General features: G+C 43.7%; 1 protein-coding gene across 1 annotated transcript; it reads left to right on the top strand.

Annotated features, from left to right (window-relative positions):
* The first annotated feature begins 12,826 nt into the window (after window positions 1-12,826).
* Window positions 12,827-13,981, top strand: LOC130284432 (hemoglobin subunit beta-2-like). The gene is made up of 3 exons (XM_056534765.1): window positions 12,827-12,995; window positions 13,269-13,491; window positions 13,761-13,981. The coding sequence occupies exons 1-3, from the start codon at window positions 12,904-12,906 to the stop codon at window positions 13,887-13,889; spliced, it is 444 nt and encodes a 147-aa protein (XP_056390740.1). The 5' UTR covers window positions 12,827-12,903; the 3' UTR covers window positions 13,890-13,981.
* Window positions 13,982-17,335: the final 3,354 nt, after the last annotated feature.

The following is a 17,335-nucleotide window of genomic DNA, read 5'->3' as shown; positions in this document are numbered from 1 at the left end:
ACCAGGTAAAACCACAACTCCCAGCGCTGAAACCAGGCCCCCTGAAATCTATTATAATACACACTGTGCCTCCTGACATGTATTACAATATATAGCATTTACCCTGAAATTTGTTAGAATATACACTTGCACACATTTTGGCATTAGTAGTGATGGATTTGCTTGTGTGTCACAGTGAGACAAAGCTGCGATATCTAAGTGTGTGCAAGAACAAAACAGAGTAAAACCCTACGTAAACAACACAGTTCTCACAGTCATGAAATATTACCTCCATACTACTAAGAAAACACAGAAAAATATTACCAATGATGCCACTACATAATGCCAAAACAGTAATACCACACCATGACATTTACCATAACATTACCACTAGTAACATAGTTCATAAGGTTGAAAAAAGACCAGAGTCCATCAAGTTCGACCTATACCCCTAATGAGTCCATACTGAGTTGATCCAGAGGAAGGCAAAAAACCCTCATACTAGAGGTAAAAATCCTTCCCGACTCCAAATATGGCATCAGAATAAATCCCTGGATCAACGTTCTGTTCCTATAGATCTGTAATGTTATTCTTTTCCAAAAAATGCATCCAATCCCCTTTTAAATTCTTTTACAGAGTTCACCATGACCACCTCCTCAGGCAGAGAATTCCACAGTCTCACTGCTCTTACAGTAAAGAACCCCTGTCTGTGCTGGTGTAGAAACCTTCTTTCCTCTAGACATAGAGGATGCCCCCTTGTTATAGATACAGTCCTGGGTATAAATAGATCATGGGAGAGATCTCTGTACTATCCCCTGATATATTTATACATAGTTATTAGGTCTCCCCTAAGCCTTCTTTTTTCTAAACTATATAACCCTAATTCTGATAATCTTTCTGGGTACTGTAGTCCTCCCATTCCCCTTATTACCCTGGTTCCCCGTCTTTGAACCCTCTCCAGCTCCACTATATCTTTCTTGTACACTGGTGCCCAGTACTGTACATAGTATTCTATGTGTGGTCTGACTAGTGATTTGTACAGCGGTAGAATTATTTCCTTGTCGGGGGCATCAATGCCCCTATTGATACACCCCATGATTTTATTTGCCTTGGCCGCAGCTGCCCGACACTGGTCACTACAGATAAATTTACTATTAACTAAGACTCCTAAATCCTTTTCCACGTCAGTCACCCCAAGTGTTCTCACATTTAATACATAATCCCAGCCTGGATTTTTCCTCCCCATGTGCATTACCTTACATTTATCAGTGTTGAACCTCATGTGCCACTTCGCAGCCAAAACCTCAAGCCTATCCAGATCCATTTGTAACAGTGCACTGCCCTCTACAGTGTTTACCGCTTTACAGAGTTTAGTATCATCTGCAAAGATTACTACTTTACTATTCAACCCTTCTACAAGGTCATTAATGAATATATTAAATAGAACAGGACCCAAGACTGACCCCTGTGGTACCCCACTAGTAACAGTCACCCAATCAGAATAAGTACCATTAATAACCACCCTCTGTGTCCTATCACTGAGCCAGTTACTTACCCACTTACCCACATTCTCCCCCAGCCCAAGCCTTCTCATTTTATGCCCCAACATTTTATGTGGTACCGTATCAAATGCTTTGGAAAGATCCAGATATACGACATCCATCGATTGCCCTTTGTCCTGTCTGGAGCTCACCTCCTCATAAAAGCTGATCAGGTTAGTTTGACAGGACCGATCCCTCATAAAGCCATGCTGATATGGAGTCATACATTTATTTTTAGCAATATACTCCAAAATAGCATCCCTTAGAAAACCCTCAAACAATTTAAATACAACGGAGGTTAAACTAACAGGCTTATAAATCCCAGGGTCACCTTTTGACCCCTTTTTAAATATTGGCACCCCATTTGCAATGCGCCAGTCCTGGGGAACAGTCCCTGTTACTATAGAGTCCCTGAATATTAAAAATAGGGGTCCGTCTATTACATTACAACACGGGGGTGAATGCCATCTGGACCTGGCAGTTTGTCTATTTTGATTTTTTGTAGGCAACACTGTACTTCTTCCTGGGTTAGACAGGTGACTGTACTGGGGAATTTACCAGCATCCACATGGGCATCCACAGACCTTTTTCCATAAGACGGCATCATTTTAATGATATCCATGGTAGGGTTCTTTTTGAAGGGGAGGGACATAGACAGTATCACATAAAGCACAGGCATGCAAAGGGTTGGGAAACCTTCTGCAATGCTTAATAGAAGGAGCAAGCTGCCATTGGCTGGTTTGAATGTTGCAATTTCCCCACAGGATAGGGGATACAGTAAGTTAACTTTTGTGGGACTTTTCCTTTACGATAGATGACTACAGCGTTCTTGTCATTGACCGCTTTAGTAAAATGGTCCTTAATATGTATTCTATTGACTATACCAAAGCCAGCAGCCTTCTCTCCTTTAAAATACTCCTGTAAGGCTGTAAAAGAACATAACGGATTACATTAGAATGCTCTACGTGCACTAAAGAAGAAACAGGGTAACCAAGTGTAGAAATTGCTCAGTATTAATGTATTCAACGGTGACGCTATTTACACATCTTATTATCACTTAAGATACTTCAGTGGATATGATTAAGTTGTTATTATATAGGCTGCGGAAAGCAAACAAACAAAACAAGAAACGTAATGGGGTAGAATAACACAGAACACATCACTGCAGAAGAAAACTGAATATTCAGGACTTGTGTCAGTAAAAGGAGATCAGATAAAAATCCGGGCAAGGCGTTTAAAAAAAATACCTTAATTCATGACTCATCAAGTCCTATAGACAGTCAGCAAAATAATATGAGAGTATAGTAATAGTATGAGAATAGAAATACTTCAATACAATAGATAAAAAACAGGGATACACAATGCCGAAATAATAATGCCATGTGATGGCTAACTCTGCCATGATGTCCAAATACTTCCAGTCTTCAAATACCCAAATTGATGTGCAATGCAGTGCACATAATACAACCTATGTGCTCATAATTTATATTAAAGAAAAACAACAAAATGTTTTCCAGGGTAAAGAAACATTGCAAGTGGCGATATGATCTCTCAGTATTGACGCCTTTTGTGACTAGATTCCCTGCCTTTATCTTGCAGATGTGAAAAAGACCAAAACCTTTCAGTACCTTCACACTAAATAAAATATGTGCACAGATGCTCACGGCTGCACAGCAAATACAAACACACACAAAAAATACAAGATCTATGTGAACACTAAATCATTTTGAAATAACAATCAAGAAAAAAAAAAACTAAGTGGCCCCGATACCTTCAGCCCGCAGTTACTTGACACGAACACTCCAGGTAGGATAACCAGCCGCTTCCAGTAGCGGTGGTGGTAGGACAATGTAGACAGCAATCATTAACCCCTTAAGGACTGAGCCCTTTTTCACCTTAAGGACTCGGCCATTTTTTGCAAATCTGACCACTGTCACTTTAAACATTAATAACTCTGGAATGCTTTTAGTTATCATTCTGATTCCGAGATTGTTTTTTCGTGACATATTCTACTTTAACTTAGTGGTAAAATTTTTTGGTAACTTGCATCCTTTCTTGGTGAAAAATCCCAAAATTTGATGAAAAATTTGAAAATTTTGCATTTTTCTAACTTTGAAGCTCTCTGCTTGTAAGGAAAATGGATATTCAAAATAATTTTTTTTTTAATTCACATATACAATATGTCTACTCTATATTTGCATCATAAAATTGATGAGTTTTTACTTTTGGAAGACACCAGAGGGCTTCAAAGTTCCGCAGCAATTTTCCAATTTTTCACAAAATTTTGAAACTCGCTTTTTTTCAGGGACCAGTTCAGGTTTGAAGTGGATTTGAAGGTTCTTCATATTAGAAATACCCCATAAATGACCCCATTATAAAAACTGCACCCCCAAAAGTATTCAAAATGACATTCAGTAAGCGTTTTAACCCTTTACGGGTTTCACAGGAATAGCAGCAAAGTGAAGGAGAAAATACACAATCTTCATTTTTTACACTCGCTTGTTCTTGTAGACCCAATTTTTGAATTTTTGCAAGGGGTAAAAAGGAGAAAATTTTTACTTGTATTTGAAACCCAATTTCTCTCGAGTAAGCACATACCTCATATGTCCATGAAAAGTGTTCGGCGGGCGCAGTAGAGGGCTCAGAAGGGAAGGAGCGTCAAATGGTTTTTGGGGGGCATGTCACCTTTAGGAAGCCCCTATGGTGCCAGAACTGCAAAAAAAAACACATGGCATACCATTTTGGAAACTAGACCCCTCGGGGAACGTAACAAGGGGTAATGTGAACCTTAATACCCCACAGGTGATTCAAGACTTTTGCATATGTAAAAAAAACAAAATTTTTTTTTACCTAAAATGCTTGGTTTCCCTAAAGTTTTACATTTTTAAAAAGGGTAATAGCAGAAAATACACCCCAAAATTTTAAGCCCAATTTCTCCCGATTCAGAAAACACCCCATATGGGGGTGAAAAGTGCTCTGCTGGCGCGCTACAGGTCTCAGAAGAGAAGGAGTCACATTTGGCTTTTTTGAAGGAAATTTTGCTCTGGGGGCATGCCGCATTTAGGAAGCCCCTATGGTGCCAGGACAGCAAAAAAAAAACACATGGCATACCATTTTGGAAACTAGACCCCTCGGGGAACGTAACAAGGGGTAAAGTGAACCTTAATACCCTACAGGTGTTTCACGACTTTTGCATATGTAAAAAAAATTTAAAAAATTTACCTAAAATGCTTGGTTTCCCAAAAAATTTACATTTATACAAAGGGTTAAAGCAGGAAATACCCCCCAAAATTTGAAGCCCAATTTCTCCCGATTCAGCAAACACCCCATATGGGGGTGAAAAGTGCTCTGTTGGCGCACTACAGGTCTCAGAAGAGAAGGAGTCACATTTGGCTTTTTGAACGCAAATTTTGCTCTGGGGGCATGCCGCATTTAGGAAGCCCCTATGGTGCCAGGACCGCAAAAAATACCCACATGGCATACCATTTTGGAAACTAGACCCCTCGGGGAACGTAACAAGGGGTTAAGTGAACCTTAATACCCCACAGGTGTTTCACGACTATTGCATATGTAAAAAAAATAAAAAAATTTTTACCTAAAATGCTTCTTTTCCCAAAAACTTTACATTTTTAAAAAGGGTAAAAGCAGAAAATACCCCCCAAAATTTGAAGCCCAATTTCTCCCGAGTACGGCGATACCCCATATGTGACCCTTAACTGTTGCCTTGAAATACGACAGGGCTCCAAAGTGAGAGCGCCATGCGCATTTGAGGCCTAAATTAGGGATTGCATAGGGGTGGACATAGGGGTATTCTACGCCAGTGATTCCCAAACAGGGGGCCTCCAGCTGTTGCAAAACTCCCAGCATGCCTGGACAGTCAACGGCTGTCCGACAATACTGGGAGTTGTTGTTTTGCAACAGCTGGAGGCTCCGTTTTGGAAACCATGGCGTACCAGATGTTTTTCATTTTTATTGGGGAGGGGAGGGGGGCTGTGTAGGGGTATGTGTATATGTAGTGTTTTTTACTTTTTATTTTATTTTTTGTGTTAGTGTAGTGTAGTGTTTTTAGGGTACAGTCGCCTGGGCGGGGGGTTCACAGTAGTTTCTCGCTGGCAGTTTGAGCTGTTGCCGAAAATTTGCTGCAGCTCAAACTTGCAGCCCGATACATACTGTAATCCTCCGCCCATGTGAGTGTACCCTGTACATTCACATTAGGGGGGACCTCCAGCTGTTGCAAAACTAAAACTCCCAGCATGCGCTGACAGACTGTACATGCTGAGAGTTTTAGTTTTGCAACAGCTGTAGGCACACTGGTTATGTATCACGGAGTTTGTGACCTTACTCAGTGTTTCAAAACCAGTGTGCCTCCAGCTGTTGAAAAACTACAACTCCCAGCATGTACGGTGCATGGTGTAAGGTGACTGCTGGGAGTTGTAGTTTGCAACTGCTGGAGGCACACCGGTCGTGAAACACTGAGTTAGGTAAAAAAAAAAACTCTAAGTTTCACAACCAGTGTGCCTTCAGCTGTTGCAAAACTACAACTCTCAGCAGTCACCGACAGCCAACGGGCATGCTGGGAGTTGTAGTTATGCAACCAGCAGAGTCACCACTACAACTCCCAGCATGCACTTTAGCTGTTTGTGCAAGCTGGGAGTTGTAGTTATACAACAGCTGAAGGTACACGTTTCCATAGAAATAATGTGCCTCCAGCTGTTGCAAAACCATAAGTCCCAGCATGCCCATAAGGGAATGCTGGGAGTTGTGGTGGTCTGCCTCCTGCTGTTGCATAACTACAGCTCCCAGCATGCCCTTTTTGCATGCTGGGAGCTGTTGCTAAGCAACAGCAGGAGGCTGTAACTCACCTCCTGCTGTTGCTTCATCGCTGGACTGTCCCTCGCCGCCGCCGTCGCTCCTGGGGCCCCGATCCCAACATGGACGCCGGGGATCGGGGTCCCCAGCACCCGGGGTCGTCTACCCGCACCCGCTCACGCCCTCCGGAAGAGGGGCGGAGCGGGTGCGGGAGTGACGCCCGCAGCAGGCGCCCTGATTGGTCGGCCGGTAATCCGGCCGACGAATCAGGGCGATCGTGAGGTGGCATCAGTGCCACCTCACCCCTGCAGGCTCTGGCTGTTCGGGGCCGTCAGAGACGGCCCCGAACAGCCAGTAATTCCGGGTCATCGGGTCACTGGAGACCCGATTGACCCGGAATCGCCGCAGATCGCTGGACTGAATTGTCCAGCGATCTGCGGCGATCGCCGACATGGGGGGGCATAATGACCCCCCTGGGCGATATGCCGGGATGCCTGCTGAACGATTTCAGCAGGCATCCGGCTCCGGTCCCCAACCGGCTAGCGGTGGGGGCCGGAATTCCCACGGGCGTATGGATACGCCCTGCGTCCTTAAGGACTCGGGATGCAGGGCGTATCCATACGCCCTGCGTCCTTAAGAGGTTAATAGAAAAAACAAAAGGGACGAACAGGTGTCCTGCACTCACCGCATAGAACCTGGTTAATCAGCTCCCATCTCGGGCTGCTCCTCCGGCAGGGACTTCAGAACAGCGCGGGGCGCTCAGAGGCGACTGCCGATGGTTTCACGCATATGAATGCGCTTCATCCGGACTCGTTAACGAGGCCGGAGGAAGCGCATTCATATGCGTGAAACCGCTGACAGTCGCCTCTGATTAACCTGTTTGTCCCTTTGGTTTTTCTATTACTAAATAATTTAGAATTACGTTACTGCTATATTTAAGACGTATGTAAAACAGAGGGTCTCAGCACACATTTTGCTCAAACTATTTACCCATCTACCATTTCAAAGTGACCTCGTAAGATAAAGCATAAGATTTAGCTTTCCTATTGTTTGTAATCCTCCACTGCAGCAATTATTTGTAGCTTGGGGAAGTAGTTGCAGGAATGACGGCTGCCTTGGAGTAGTGATACATAGTATACAAAGGCAGTAAAAATGTTAGTTATATTTTTGTATATAGGGGGTTGAAGGTTCAGGGAAGCAGAATAGGTATAATCAAAGGGAACAAAGAGATCCAACACTGCAGACAGTAGGTTGTTTTTTTTATTTTTTATCTTTAAGAGTTATACTGTATATGTCAAAACATTTCCGAGGAACATTCTTAAGTCTGGAGCAATATAAAGACATCATATAAGAGTGAAGCAATTCTCTCCTATGATGCCCTACTGTACTTATACTGCTGGACACTGTGCCTATGCCTTGACAGCTAAGGTATGTTCCCACGGGGGAATGTGCGTGCGGAATTCCACTGGATATTCTACACAGACATTCCGCTGCAGCACTGGGATTCTGCTGCACTGTGCACATGGTTGAAATTCCACAGAAGATGTTTCTGCCACGGAAATCCCGATTCCAGCATCTGCAGAAAGAATAGAATTGTCTATTATTTCTGCGGATTTAGCTCGGAAATGGATTGCCGTCTATGAGATGTGCATTTCTGAGCAGAACTAGCACTTGCCAAATAATTCAAATGTGCGGAATGTCTTGTCTGTTTTCCGGGAGGACATGCCGCACATTTTCGGACTTGTGAACCCGGTCTTATACTGTGTACTCTCTATGCAGAAAGCTTGGCCATATGCACAAGGTCTAAAGCTGACCATAGATATATTCTTCTGGAGATCACTGGCAGATATAACTTATTTAAGTATCATCTGCGGTTAATTTCATGGGTATGACAACCACAGACCTTACATTGTCTGCAGATCTCATCACACTTAGCTGCCAATCTCCAGATAAATATCTTATATCTATGGCCAGTCTAAAACCGACTTCAGTGAAGAAAACTTACACATTTGAATATATGAAACTTTTAAATCACTTTTTATTATTATTTTTTATTATTTTATTTTTTTTTTATAAAATGTGACAAAAAAGCAGCAATTTTGGAATTTTTTTACGTTTACGCCGTTCACCATACGGGATCATTAATATTATACTTTCATAGTTTGGACAATTATGCACGCAGTAATACCAAATATGTTTTTTTTTTGTTTTTTTTTGTTTTTTTTATGTTACGCTTTTTGGGGTAAAATTTTTATTGGGGGGAGGGGATTTTCAAATTTTGTTTACTTTAAAAAAAAACTTTTTTACTTTATTTTTTACATCTGATTGCTTATACTGTTCAATGCTATGCATAGGCATAGTGCTGATCAGTGTTAACGGCAATCTTCCGCTCTGGTCTGATCAATTTCAGACCAGAGCAGAAGGCCCATGGAGACGGACGGAGGCAGGTGGGGGAACCTCCATCCGCCATTTCAGATGTTTGGATCCTCATGGCAGTGCCGTGGGTGATCCGATCATCCATTTAAACACGCGCATTGCCGCAGATGCCATGATCTGTATTGATTACACCATCTGAGGGGTTAATGGAGGACATCAGTGCCATTACCGGCGGGTCCCCGGCTGCTGATAGGAGCTGGGACCTGAAGTGCATGACGCGAGCACTGCTCCGATGCTCGCGGTCCTGTACAGGACGTAAATGTACGTCCTGGTGCGCGAAGTACTGCCGTTCGTGGTTGATGAGGAGTTAAAACATACTCGCGATCTCCTGCCCAGTGCCCCGACTCTGGGTGGTCCTGCTGATAGAGGATACATTTTTTTTTTTTAGACTGGACTACTCCTTTAAAACTACAGATTTTGTCATCAGATGGTTTAACATGTGTCATTCAGAAATACAAGAAGTCATTCTCTGCAATAAGCAGTTCATAGTCTCATTCAGATTAAGAGGTATTTCTTCTATCACCTGCCTCTTCTTTCATTGCTTATAGAAACAAGAAAAGTCATTTTATCTATGCTTGTCTAACTTAAGTTTTGCCCCCCATGTTTTTTGCCCTGTGGACATTTGAATCATAGCCATACTTAGAAAACAATAAAGCTTCTCACATGTTCCTGTAAAGAGAAAAGTGATGTTATTCAAAGCACTGACCATTTGATCAGTTTGGATAACATAATGTGTAAAGAGGACTAAAGATTTACCAAAAAAGATGCATGTTTCTCTTTCAGTCTATAATTTATCAATGCTAAAAAGGGTCATACCTGCCAAGAACAAAAAGCAGGTATAAATATTTGTGTAGTCTTAATAATAATATTGCAGAACTGCATAAATACGTCCTCTTAGGCAGGGCTATATTTGTTAGTAGGCACCCATGGGACTGTAAAAAATGCTAAGCACTTTTGATGTAGCTGCTGCCACCATGCTGTGGATTGGAGAAGTGCTCCAATTTTGGATCCGAATTCTTGTGAATTTTACCAGCAGATTTACAGCCACAGCCACTCATTATGTTGTGGATTTGTGATTGCCTCATGTTCTGTGTATGGGGTCCACCGTAAATCTATAACAAAATCCCCATGTAACGTAACATGCTTTCCCCCCCCCCCCCCCCCCCCCGTATTTGTGACAGATCTGCATAAAAAATGGTGATGCTTCTGGAATACTAATGTGATGTATTCAGTCCTAATGTCTAGGGTAAAACTTCAATTGAAGAGGGGCTCAGCTAAATCACAGGTGGGGTGCATTCAGTGGGCAAAGAGACAGAGGCTACCACTGTAATGTCCTGCACACCCGAAGTAATAAATAAATGATAATACTTCAATTCAAAATTGCTACAATTATTCCAAGTTTTTTAAATTGCCAACACATATACAAACAAAGCTTAAAATCCCAAAAAAGATGTCCTGAAAAAGGACACCAAGACACACACTGGAGGGGCCAGACGCTCTCCCTCCTGGAGCATGGATAGTAACAATTCAAAAATTACAACCAATGCCATAGGTCAGGAAAAAAAGCTTCTATAAATACATATCCCTGCATAAACACATGCTAGATGATCCCCCAGCTGCCTGTAGGTATAAATTGTAATCTGAAAATGTGTAAGAGGTAGTTGTAGGCAGATACTAGTGAAAAATTAAGTGCATCGATCGAATGGTAAAGAAACCTGATATCCTAATGGCAAAGTAGCAATGTGAAGAGAATGGGTTAACAAAGATCCATGCTCCACCAGGCCCCACGCGTTTCTTTGCTGTAAGCAACTTCCTCAGGGGTGTCTCAGCCTCAGCCTTTCTTAATCTATGCATTGTTTGTAATTTTTGAATTGTTACTATCCATGCTCCAGGAGGGAGAGCGTCTGGCCCCCTCCAGAGTGTGTCTTGGTGTTCCTTTTTCAGGACATCTTTTATGTGATTTTAAGCTTTGTTTGTATATGTGTTGCCAATGTAATAAACTTGAAATAATTGTAGCAATTTAGAATTTAAGTATTATGATTTATTTATTACTTCGGGTGGGCAGGACATTACAGTGGTAGCCTCTGTCCCTTGTTTTTGTACTAATGCTTAGGGTAACACAATGTGTAGGGAGATCTTATTTATGTAGGCAGATCTAACAGCCCTGTTGCCAAAGAGGTTCAAAAGCTCCAGAAATTACAAGGTTAACTAGTAGGGTTAAAATATGAGGGTTGGTATTCCAAACTCATTCAGGATAATTGCGTTAAATTATTAGTCTCATAAGGACAATTCCATTTCCTAATAGGGTATATGGATGTCATAAAGGGCGGCCCGCACTCAGGACCCACCACCTTTATGAGCAGAAACACATAACTGCATTATGACAGCAGCTCCTGGCCAAGTGAAGTGTCCCTGCATTATGTAAATGACTATTCATCTCCATAGTCCACTGCAGGAAAAATGCCTTGCAGAATTATCTGTATGCTGGGGTACTTGGAGCATGACCCCAGGGGATCAGCTGATCGCTGCAGTGCCTGCATTTTCAAAGGCGTTATTTCTAGAAGACAACCACATCTTCCCAGCTGTCAATATGTCCCAGGACACAATGCATGCAATCTGACATTATTTTGGGGTTGTATAAAGTGTTCCCAGTGTATACTTAAAACTGGGAAGAAGTCATATCGTGTACAAGTGTACCCAGTGTGTCCTGATCTGTCACTGCCATAAAGTGGGCCCCCAACCTCTGCAGACATGGTGGGAGTAAAGTAAAGCTTCTTTCTTGTGGTTAGCTTCAGCCTTCGGCTGACTTCTATGTATTAATATGTTACAGCAAAATTATTTGTGAATTCCAGTTTGTATGCTGTTTATATATTAATTATAGGCTTTATTTATAAACAAATCTCTGGTATTTTTCATAAGCACAATATTTGTAACCTTGGTTGCCCGTGATAGACATACCGTATTTTTCGCCGTATAAGACGCACTTTTTCTTCCCCAAAACTGGGGGGGAAAAGTCGGTGCGTCTTATACGGCGAATACACCCCTATCGCGGCGGTCCCTGCAGCCATCAACGGCCGGGACCCGCGGCTAATACAGGACATCACCGATCGCGGTGATGCCCTGTATTAACCCTTCAGACGCAGCGATCAAAGCTGACCGCCGCGTCTGAAGGGAAAGTGACACTAACCTGGCTGTTCAGTCGGGCTGTTCGGGACCGCCGCGATTTCACCCCGACGGTCCCGAACAGCCCGACTGAATAGCCGGGTTAGTGCTTACAGGACACCGGGAGGGACCTTACCTGCCTCCTCTGTGTCTTCTCCGTTCAGGGATCCCCTGTATGGCCGGCGCTCTCCTTCCTCGTCATCACGTCGTCGCGTACGTGCGTCGGCGTGCGTAACGACGTGATGGCGGCGACGGAGAGCGAGGATACCCGGCCAGCAGCAGAGACGTTCTGGAGCGACGGGGACACGGCGACAGCGATGGAGCGACATCCAGGGCAGCGGTGACGGGTCCGGAGCGGCGGGGACACGTGAGTATTACCTCCTATGCAGTGGTCTTCAATCTGCGGACCTCCAGATGTTGCAAAACTACAACTCCCAGCATGCCCGGACAGCCAACGGCTGTCCGGGCATGCTGGGAGCTGTAGTTTTGCAACATCTGGAGGTCCGCAGGTTGAAGACCACTATTGGGTTTAAAATCTTTATTTTTTTAGATTTTGCACCTATAAATTGGGTGCGTCTTATACGTCGGTGCGTCCTATAGGGCGAAAAATACGGTAAGTCCTTTTCAACAATAATATGTAAGATTTCTCATTATGAGTCTTCAGAAGTTACAGTTATTTTACTCTCAATAAAAAGTTAAAAATAGTGGTAAACCATAAATTGATCTTTGTTGAAACAAAAATAGTAATAAATACAATGATTATAATTAATTGTAACATCGTATGGTAAGCAGGTTTGTAACTGCTTAGTAGGAGCTTTTTACGTCCAGACCAATCGGATTTTCCAGGACTGAGTGGAAAGAATGACACAGCAGTAATGAAGAATGGGTGGATCTTAAGAACGACTTGTATATAAAGAAGAATCCATTGTATGGCTTCACTGTCATTTCCAGTGTACAATAACACTAGACAGCCATCATGGTTCATTGGACTGCTGAAGAGAAAGCTGCCATCACCTCCGTATGGAGCAAGGTCAACGTTGAAAGGGATGGACATGATGCTCTGAGCAGGTAATACTTATGCATAAATGTAAATATATATTACAATGTATATAAAAGTATCATTCTTCGTTGGACTGTTTAAGTCGCCTTATTTTCCCCGATATCTTTCACTTAGCTGTAGTTTGGAGGTCCTCTAACAAACTAACCCTTTCATTTCTTACCTGTCAATATTTTAATGATATTGTAATATATTACTCTTATTGTCTAACCACCATACAGTTAAATAAAGATAGAAAAATTAGGATGATATTAAATGTTTTTCATTTTGCTTGTAAACTATAGATTGCTGGTCGTGTACCCCTGGACCCAGAGATACTTCAGCAGCTTCGGAAACCTCTCCAATGCCACCGCCATCTCTGGCAATGCCAAGGTGAAGGCTCATGGCAAGAAGGTGCTCTCCGCTGTTGGTGGCGCCGTCCAACACCTGGATGATGTGAAACATCACCTGGCTGCTCTCAGCACATCTCATGCCCAGGAACTCCATGTGGACCCCGAGAACTTCAGGGTACGCCATACATTGCAACTTACATATACTATAGAATAACACAAACCTAATGATTAGTATCTGTAAATCTCCTTGATATAAAATATTGCCGACAGGTATAAAAGCAACAAATCTCTCTAACAAGGCAAAATTAAACTAGTATCTTGGTGCCATAGTAACTTCACGTACCTCATTTTAGAGTGTAGAACAATTACAGTCATCTATTACTGGAAATATTGCATTATACTGGAACATCAAGAGCTAAAAACAAAACTTCTTTTCTTCCACAGCGTCTTGGACAAGTTCTGGTCATCGTCTTGGCCTCCAAGTTGGGATCTACATTCACCCCTCAGGTCGGGGCTACTTGGGAGAAGTTCATCAATGTCCTGGTGGCTGCTCTGAGCCACGGCTATTTCTAAAACACTGTGGAAAAGTTATTTGAACATTGTTCCATCTAAGTTTCCAAAGACTTTCAAATGTCAGCCGAGTAAACTTTAATTTAAAAATTTAATAAAAGAAACAGCTTGTATTGTTTTTTTGTTTTTGTTTTTTTTACGTCCCATGGCATTAATCGTTTTAAAACTTAACACAGAATTTCCCTAGTATTGTTCTAGTAGGGAACGTTCACATGTGTGTATTTTCTGCTGCAGATCTGCTGTTGCAGATTTTGCTACCCATTGAAGTCAATGAGCAGCAAAATCTGCAGCAGATTGGCAGCAAAAATATGTGAACGTTCCTGGAAACTATGATTGTCCCACCAGCAACACTTATCACCTATCCACAGGACAGGAGATAACTGTAAGGACATGGGTCCCATGGGGGCAGAGAGTGTCACACTGTTATATGAAGGGGCACAGGGCCGTTTGAAGGAATTTGGGGGCCCCAAGCAAAATTGACATGGAGGCCCCCCCCCTCCCCACAGGGGGCATTATATGTGAAGGGCACAAGACAGGGGTTATTATAAAAGAGGGGCACATGTCAGGGGGGCATTATATGTAAGGGGCACATGACAGGGGGCATTATAAGTCAGGGGCACATGTCAGGGGGGCATTATATGGGCACATGACAGGGTGGGGCTGTCTTGTGCCCCTCACATATAATGCCCCCCTATCATGTGCCCCTCATATATAATACCCCTGTCCTGTGCCCTCACATATAATGCCCCCCTGACATGTACCCCTCACTTATAATATCCCCTGTCATGTGCCCCTCACATATCATGCCCCCTCTGTGCTGTGCCTCTCATATATAATACCCTCTGCCCTGTGCCCCCACATATAATGCCCTATGTCCTCTGCCCCTCACATATAATGCCTCCGTCATGTTCCCCTCACATATAATGCCCCCTGTCCTGCCCCCTCAGGGGGCATTATACGTGAGGGGCCCAGGACATGGGGCATTGTATGTGAGGGGCACAGGACAGGGGTTATTATAAGTGAGGGGCACATGTCAGGGGGGCATTATATGTGAGGGGCACATGACAGGGGGGCATTAGGGGCACATGTCAGGGGGGCATTATATGGGCAAATGACAGGGGGGCCCTGTCGTGTGCTCCTGACATATAATGCCCCTCTGTCATGTGCCCCTCATATATAATACCCCCTGTCCTGTGCACCCCACATATAATGCCCCATGTCCTGTGCCCCTCTCATATAATCCCCTGTACCATAGTGCCCGAGCAGCTCTCACCTTTCTCACACGCTGTTCCTTTCTTGCAGTGTGAGCCGCGGGGATGTAATCTCTGGGCGCCGGCGCGATGGTGTGGCGTCATTGCGCCGGCGTGCCGTGGATGGCGTCCCCGCAGCTCATACTGCGTGAACGGAGCAGTGTGTGAGAAAGGTGAGAGAATGGTGGAGCGGGACAGCTGACAGCTCCCGCTCCACCATGCTACAGGACAGGAGGGGCTTTAGTCTCTTCCTCTCGTCCCACTCCAGGCTCTCACACTGCTGTCACGGCCGGCCGACAGGGCGAGCTACTGAACCGTGATAGGGTCAGGAGGACGGCCCAGTAGGACAAGCACCGGCTCTGCTCGGGGCCCCGGGCGAGCTCGTGGCCCCAAGCAATTGCTTGGTTTGCCTGTACTGTAGCGACGGACCTGAAGGGGTAGAGTGTTATATGAAGGGGCAGAATGTGTCACACTGTTATATGAAGGGGCAGAGTGTGTCACACTGTTATATGAAGGTGCAGAGTGTGTCACACTGTTATATCAAGGGGCAGAGTGTGTAACACTGTTATATCAAGGGGCAAAGTGTGTAACACTGTTATATCAAGGGGCAGAGTGTGTAACACTGTTATATGAAGGGGCAGAGTGTGTAACACTGTTATATGAAGGGGCAGAGTGTGTCACACTGTTATATCAAGGGGCAGGGTGTGTCACACTGTTATATCAAGGGGCAGAGTGTGTAACACTGTTATATCAAGGGGCAGTGTGTGTCACACTGTTATATCAAGGGGCAGAGTGTGTAAAACTGTTATATCAAGGGGCAGAGTGTGTAACACTGTTATATGAAGGGGCAGGGTGTGTCACACTGTTATATCAAGGGGCAGTGTGTGTCACACTGTTATATCAAGGGGTAGTGTGTAACACTGTTATATCAAGGGGCAGAGTGTGTAACACTGTTATATGAAGGGGCAGAGTGTTTAACACTGTTATATGAAGGGGCAGAGTATGTAACACTGTTATATCAAGGGGCAGTGTGTGTCACACTGTTATATCAAGGGGCAGAGTGTGTAACACTGTTATTTGAAGGGGCAGAGTGTGTAACACTGTTATATCAAGGGGCAGATTGTGTAACACTGTTATATGAAGGGGCAGAGTATGTAACACTGTTATATCAAGGGGCAGTGTGTGTCACACTGTTATATCAAGGGGCAGAGTGTGTAACACTGTTATTTGAAGGGGCAGAGTGTGTAACACTGTTATATCAAGGGGCAGATTGTGTAACACTGTTATATCAAGGGGCAGCGTGTGTCACACTGTTATATCAAGGGGCAGAGTGTGTCACACTGTTATATCAAGGGGCAGAGTGTGTAACACTGTTATATCAAGGGGCAGAGTGTGTAACACTGTTATATCAAGGGACAGAGTGTGTAACACTGTTATATCAAGGGGCAGGGTGTGTCACACTGTTATATCAAGGGGCAGGGTGTGTCACACTGTTATATCAAGGGGCAGAGTGTGTAACACTGTTATATCAAGGGGCAGAGTGTGTCACACTGTTATATCAAGGGGCAGGGTGTGTAACACTGTTATATCAAGGGGCAGAGTGTGTAACACTGTTATATCAAGGGGCAGAGTGTGTAACACTGTTATATCAAGGGGCAGAGTGTGTAACACTGTTATATGAAGGGGCAGAGTGTGTAACACTGTTATATCAAGGGGCAGTGTGTGTCACACTGTTATATCAAGGGGCAGAGTATGTAACACTGTTATATGAAGGGGCAGAGTGTGTAACACTGTTATATCAAGGGGAAGAGTGTGTTACACTGTTATATCAAGGGGCAGAGTGTGTAACACTGTTATATCAAAGGGCAGAGTGTGTAACACTGTTATATCAAGGGGCAGAGTGTGTAACACTGTTATATCAAGGGGCAGAGTGTGTAACACTGTTATATCAAGGGGCAGAGTGTGTAACACTGTTATATCAAGGAACAGAGTGTGTAGCACTTAATAAGGGGAGGGGGCCTTTGGGCAGATGAGATAGAAGTTTAGTGGCCAGTTATATATATGATACACAAAAAAAAAACAGCATGATGGAAGTTGAAGTTTTGCAACAGCTGCAGAGCCCCAGTTTGAGGATAACTGTGCTACACAATACAGCATAGGCGTGCGCAGCCTATTGCACCCTAAATCACAAACTCACTC

Source organism: Hyla sarda, chromosome 8, assembly GCF_029499605.1.
Source record: "Hyla sarda isolate aHylSar1 chromosome 8, aHylSar1.hap1, whole genome shotgun sequence".
Classification (NCBI taxonomy): domain Eukaryota; kingdom Metazoa; phylum Chordata; class Amphibia; order Anura; family Hylidae; genus Hyla; species Hyla sarda.
The sequence above is the reverse complement of the archived record's forward strand: the minus strand, read 5'-3'. Positions and strand labels throughout refer to the sequence as shown.